Source organism: Ophidiomyces ophidiicola, assembly GCF_022830035.1.
Source record: "Ophidiomyces ophidiicola strain CBS 122913 chromosome Unknown scaffold_46, whole genome shotgun sequence".
NCBI lineage: Eukaryota > Fungi > Ascomycota > Eurotiomycetes > Onygenales > Onygenaceae > Ophidiomyces > Ophidiomyces ophidiicola.
This window is the reverse complement of record NW_026054686.1, coordinates 94,823-101,308: the sequence shown is the minus strand read 5'-3', so window position 1 is coordinate 101,308 and position 6,486 is coordinate 94,823. Positions and strand designations below refer to the sequence as shown.

At 50.4% G+C, this 6,486-nt stretch overlaps 3 protein-coding genes across 3 annotated transcripts; 2 read left to right on the top strand and 1 right to left on the bottom strand.

The window, feature by feature from the left end:
• Positions 1-793: 793 nt before the first annotated feature.
• On the top strand, positions 794-1,702 carry LOZ57_006570 (uncharacterized protein; the record flags this gene model as incomplete). The annotated part of the gene is made up of 1 exon (XM_049255585.1): positions 794-1,702. One exon carries the CDS (start codon positions 794-796, stop codon positions 1,700-1,702), a length of 909 nt encoding a protein of 302 aa, XP_049105474.1.
• A 267-nt stretch (positions 1,703-1,969) lies between these two features.
• On the bottom strand, positions 1,970-3,770 carry RTG2 (retrograde regulation protein 2; the record flags this gene model as incomplete). The annotated part of the gene is made up of 2 exons (XM_049255584.1): positions 1,970-3,641; positions 3,721-3,770. 2 exons carry the CDS (start codon positions 3,768-3,770, stop codon positions 1,970-1,972), a joined length of 1,722 nt encoding a protein of 573 aa, XP_049105473.1.
• Positions 3,771-4,256: 486 nt separating this feature from the next.
• Positions 4,257-6,308, top strand: LOZ57_006568 (uncharacterized protein; the record flags this gene model as incomplete). The annotated part of the gene is made up of 2 exons (XM_049255583.1): positions 4,257-4,478; positions 4,539-6,308. 2 exons carry the CDS (start codon positions 4,257-4,259, stop codon positions 6,306-6,308), a joined length of 1,992 nt encoding a protein of 663 aa, XP_049105472.1.
• Between the last annotated feature and the right edge of the window lie 178 nt (positions 6,309-6,486).

Here is a 6,486-nt window from a genome sequence, read left to right as displayed (position 1 = left end):
TTTCAGACTAATCCGCAGAGCCTGAGCGGTTAAGTCTCTCTCTATGTTTAAAACATAAGAGGTGGAGACACAGCCGAGCCAGGATGAGGATCGGCCACCGGCTCATGCACAAGACTTTTTACTTGAGATACCTTGACCACAGCGGATATAAAGTCCAGCAGCAGGGACCATGTCAGCGTCCATCTTTGCGGGAGAATTCAATAATGTACCAAGTGGAGTATTTTGAACTATGCACATGTCAGAGCTGTCGCCAAGAGATGAAAGGAGAGTAATTTTGGGAAAAGCAGCCGGCCGCAGTGAGGACCGGCTAAGTATTTATTACCTGTAGAGTGGTTCGTTGGTTTGAGATAAGACGTCGAAGAGGTTGCAGTGGGAGGTTGTGCGAGAGACAGAAGAGAGAAAAGAAGAGGAAGGATTGAGGTGGGGGGAGGGGTGTGGCCACCTTTATAGCTTAGTTAAAACTAACTTGTTGGTTGCCGACCGGGATCCTCGCCAAAAGGAGGGGGGCAGCGCTTTGTGGCGGCGGGGCACGAAAGTCCCGCAGTCTATTATCTACGAGCAAACGGCGGAGGACGAGGCTGGTACGGTGAGCAGAATCAGTGAGTGTCCTGAGGCTATGGCCGTGAATTGCTAATGGCCATGGATTCATTTGTGCAGTCACTGGCCGAGCCGGCCCTCAATCACTCGCCATACCCATTGCACATAAATGCTACAAGAACGGCGTCTGTGGCTGCTGAGCCGTCAACACATTGATATTGCAGCTAACGAAGAAAGACCTCATTGCAGAAGAAATATGGCCAACATTGACATTTCGCCAGCTACTACAGCCCCTGCAGAACAGCACGCTACGGAGGAGGACGAGTCTATCCTACGCGAGCTACAGGAGGCCTTGGAAGCCAACCCTGAACTCCGCGCACCAACTCCAAGGCCCGTCGACGCAGAGTGGCAAGACTTCGATCGTCTGGTTGCTGAAAATCCCGAGTTTGGCGCCCCGGTGCCCGTTGCATCGAAGCCAATTGAGTACTACCTGTCAAAGGACAGATGGGAGTGTGGCCATGACGGCGAAGAATCCCAGACCGACATTGAGCGAGATCCCTTTGACGGCACCCCAAAAACTCTAACTAATGATGTGAAAGGCATCTGCGATAAATGCATGGAAAAATGGGTCAAGCTTGAGAGCTCGTCCGTCTCCGGTAATGAAGATCTGGCGGGGAGCTCATGTGGCCCTGCAGGCCCGCCCGCGTACGACCAGTTATCGCAAAGCATCCAGAAAGTTGCAGAAGATCATCACGGTGATGATCATGACAAGTCATATGGCCTTCTGGATGTAGACAGCACGCCTGGTAAGGGTAAGGCTAAGGCCAAGGGTGATCTCAGTCGTCTGAGTCTATATGACAGTGAGGCTGACGACGCCAACCCCTGCAGAGAATCCCATCCATTGGATGGACGACTGCTTTCTAGTCAACCATCTTTTTCAGATGATGATTCAAAAGAGGACAATGCATTCCCTCGTATTCGTGCGCGCTGCCCTATGGATGAGCACCAATTAATGGCTTCCAGTCCCCCTAGCACGCCGCTGCACTCGACTGCAGAGCTGGACCCGGTTGACGAGAGACAAGAGGCTGTCCAGCTCAACCCTCAACAGGTTCAAGCTAAGGGTCCTCGTGGCACCGAGAATCGTGCAAGCCTTCCCCCGTACTAACGAATGAAGCCGCATGCGCACGGGCCTGGCGGATTTAAGCGCCTTTCTAAGACAATTCATTGCAGGGCAAGGTTTTGGTACTTGTTTTATAATTTAGTACTTGACACACTCCCCACTCCGCGGCGATATAGCTTGTTTTCTTATATCATTGATTTCCTGTTGTCGTATCAGAAATAGCAGAACTAATACTTAATATCAAGCCCACTATTTCCAGTATTTCTTATTGCTGCTCCGTACCTTCGCTGTAGGCATTTGCAGCTAACGCTTTCATTGTCCGTGTTGCAAAATCAAGATGTCCACTTTCAATCCCCATCTCTCGCCTGCTCTCTCCATTATGGCCCAGTTCTTTTTCTTTCCAACCTTGGTGATACGAGAGACTTCATCAGTCAGCCAATCGGCATCATTACAAGGTGGATTTTGCTGGTCAGGAATTTTAATGCTTAGAGATACTATAGGGCGGCCCTTTTTCCCTGGAGACCATCCAGTAGAAAAGGAGACTCGGGGAGTAGCCTCTGTGATTATTCCACTTGGATAAATTTCGCCCACAAAGGCGGCTACTCTTCCAATATACTGACACCACCACGCCTCTTCTGCAGAAATGATCTGCTGGAGGCGGTGTAGAAAGGACTCGTCTGGAGGGCAAAGGTCGCCCTGCCAACGATAGTACAAAAGAAGCGCAAGCAAGGTACGATCGACGTGGGAGATACCATGCGTTGCGGCAAGAACGCCTGAAATAGTACTATGGAGTGCAACAGCAGCGCGAGATTCTTTGGAGACGGAGGAATGTACGAACATGAAATTCGTAAACGCCTGAAGAAGGTATCCCGTGAAGGATGAAGGAATGCATGTACCTTCAACCTCTAATGAGCCACCGGGGAGGGCATTTTTGAGTAACAGGGAGAGTTTACCGCTGCTGGTGGTGGAGTATGGTGTTGTGGCCACGACAAGAGGGTCCTTGGCGCGTACTTCAGCGGGTAATTTTCGGAAGAGATAACCCTCACGAACACCACCCTGACAGAAATGGATAGATTTGATATGGGGTATAGCGGTTACAAGGGAGTTGACAAGACAAGCAACTGCTGGGACTTGAGAAGCTCTCCGTTTCGAAATTCCAAAGACTGTAGAGCCTTTCAAGAACGCAAGGGACGCGATGTTGGTGGTGTTGCTGAAATCCGAGCAATCTGCTCGAAATCCGTTGATGATCGGAACCGGGTAAGGATTTACTTTGGACTGACTTAAAAGCAAGTAGCCCCAACCTCTGAACCCGCCGCCACTTAAAAATAAATCAAATCCCCCATGTGTTTTGGCATGATCCCACAATTCATCCGGGATATCCAGTTCATGGAACGCCCGCTCAAAATTCCTAATCATTTCGATCTGTAGTTTTTGAATCACTGGGATCTTTTGATCTCCTTCAGCTTCTTCAAGCCGTTTGGTCACCGCCGCTGCTCCGTATGGGAAGCTGATTGGCCCCGAGGTGCTCGTCCGGACCGAGCCACCACTAGCAATCATCCACGTAATTTGTGTGCTACCTCCCCCAAGGTCCATCACTAAGCCTTTCACTGATGCAAGACTACTTGCGATACCCATGGCCCCAAGCTCTCCCTCTTCTTCCTTGGAAAGAAGGGAGACATTCCATCCTGTACAGTCCTGAATTGCAGAAAGGAATTCAGCTGAGTTAATCGCCGTTCTGGTAGCTTCTGTGGCTAGGAAGGCGATATTGTTCTCCAGGACACCGAAGTCCTTGCATGTCTGTTTGAATCGCACTAGATGACGGAAGACGCTCTCTTGCACTGAGACTGAGATTGGCTGCCTCTCAGTGTTACCCGGGAAAAATTGAGCGTCATAGAGAGATATAGCCGCACGGTCTTGAAATACAGTTGGTAGTATCCTCGAGGTTAGCGGACAGAGATCTGATATGGAAAACCGGATTCCATTGCTGTTACTTTGCGGTCAGTAAGCTTTCCAACCAGTGTCTGGTAACTATCCGAATCTGCACATTGATGGACAGGACATACCTGCCCATGTCAATGAGTGCAAAGAGATTGGGATTTTCCTGTACAGCCATGGTGAATTAGGCTGAAGGAGCATCAAGATAACCATAGAATCTTCAAAATACCCACCTACAACGCGGATGCCCCTCAGTAATTTTAGTTCTTGGCGGAAGCGTAGTTAGGTTAGTGGGTGACTAATCATACCCCTAGCGGCGTGATCACGTGTCGAGACCTGAATCTGGCCGTCTTGGCTCAAATCGCGATTTGATCCACGGAAGAAACACAGAGATGCGCAACGACCGCGGGTTTCAACCATACGTCCCGGGCCATATTTTTCGATAATATCTTACAAATTTTGCATATTTTGAACCTCGCTGCGGATGAATCGTGCAAATCCAGCCGCAAGGATGCAGGACCCTGCTGGGGGTGTGCCACAGCAGCTGGTGAGTACTTCTATACTGTGTTATAAGCTCTGATATACCTCAATTCATGAATGATAACAATGCGTATTATTCTAGCTGCCACATATGCACCTTGTGTCAAGCTACAGGTATCCCGCTATGGCCAATCTCACTATGGAAACGGCTGTCGAATATCTTTTGTCTGCTCCTAAAGTGGTTCGGGAATTGCAGCCAGTACATTGGATGTTTCTCGATGCGCCTCCGGATGGGAGTGTAATGCTTGTCTGGCAGCCGTTAAATCACCTAGGGACCAATTTTGCAAGCGATGGCTACGTCTGGGGGGATGCAGAACAGGTATACACCAGCGAGTCGAGAGGATATGTATGGCAGACTATCGATACCAAATCTTATCAGCCAACTTTCTAGCTAACAAAGGAATAGACTGTCGAAATGTGGCTCCATCGATGTGGATATCACCCTCCCCATGAATCCGTCGCCACCCACGCGCGAAGACGGTTCCGATTGACACCATCCAAGACGCCCAATCCCAACCTTCCACCTCCCGATCCTTCTCTATGGATTATTCATTACTGCAAAGCCCCTTCTATTGATCAAATTCCGGCAACTCATATTGCTGTGCCTCCGGCTGTTCATAACATTCTTGCTCAACGCCGATTTCTGCAGAGCCAGGGTCAGCTTGCGAGGAAAGAATTTATGCTACATGATAGGAATAATTGGCCAACCATCAATCTCCCACCTCAAGTTGGCCAGCAGCATTACGGCCAGCCGGGTCCCTACGGCCAGCAATACATGGTCCGCCAACCCCAGGCCCCCTTTTTCCAACCTCCTCCGCCAGCAGCCATGCCTCATGCACAAGCCAAGGTACCGCGACCACGCGCTGGTGCACCTGTCCCAATGTCGACCGCACCATTTCATGACTTGTCTTTGGACGATGAAGAAGTTTCTACTGGTGATTTCTTAGATAATATCACACAACGAGAGATTAGCCGACTAAGATATCGCCATAACCACGAGTGGATGGAAGAACTCTTTGACTCACCTTACAATATTAGCCAAATCTTACCTGTTGATCTAGGACTTGGTCGAAAGGGGGAGTTGGAATCTCTTACAAAAGGATATTTAAGCGCCCCAACCAATGCTTCGCATCCTGATGAGGAATCTGAACTTAACAGTGGGGCCGTACAGCTAGACTCCAACAAAATGAACGAGTTTACCGAGGCAGTCAACAAAAGAGTAGCAGATGTGACGGCTGAAATAGAGGCTCTGAAGCGAAAGCATGCAACACAGCTCGAAAAGCTTAAGCGCTTGACTGCGCTAAAAGAAGGAGAAATACGCCTTCGTGACGCTTATGTCGATCCTACAAATGTTGGTACAGAATTTTGGCGAGTTGAAGATAGGTTAAGGCCAGTAATCGTCAAGGAAGACACGTTGCAGCAGGAGGAACCCCATGAAACAAAACCAAAAACCAAAGTCGCCGATATTACAAATACAGTACAGGAGCAATGGGGTGAGAGTATTATGCCCTTGAAGAGCTTTGAATGCGTGGACAAAGGCGGATTCCAGGAGCCCGTCAACAAAGCCCCTAAACCAACCGTAGAAGCATCCTACACGGCAGATATCGACATGGCAAATACTGCAGAGACGCCAAAGCTAAACGAACCGCAGAACGCTAGACTGGGGGCAGCAGAAACGCGGTTCGAAGTGGGGAACGAAGCACTAGGCCAACAGCAGTCGACGCGTCTTGTTGGGCCTTCCGTCGCGTCACAAGGCGCGTCGCGGCCCAATACGGAATCTGGCGGCGATGTTGATATGGGCGGCGTGGGTAACAACTCAGCCCCGTCAGCCGACCAGCTGGGTGAAGACTGGATAGTGGTGAACAAAGACGAGAAAATTCCTGCGGATGAAACGGCAGGGGGGAGGGGGCCTCCAGCGGGCATGGCGGCAGATAACCACGGGAAAGGCTTGGAGAGTACTGCATTTGACGGCAGCGGCAACTTGGGGACGCCCGATGTCCTTGAGCCGAGTAACTTCGACGATGCTACGGGCTTCAACTCGGCTGGGGAGGCACTAGCCGCCTATGACGACAATGACGGACTAGACCTGGGGGGGCTGGACAACTCAGCCTTTGGCGATGCATTCCATGCATCTGAGGGGGAGCACCAGCACCACGACACCGAGGACATGCCATAAAGCTCTCTGATAGGCAGAGGCAAACGAGGCGGAGTTCAGTTGTCTTTTTTGTTCGGTTTACCTTCGGGCTGGAGCGGCGGCGCATCCGTTAAACGCTTGGCTTGATACGGTGTAGGCCCGGATAGTTTCCGGTTGTTGGCTCTCTCTTGCTTCTAGGTGGTTCTTTCAGGCGCGGTAC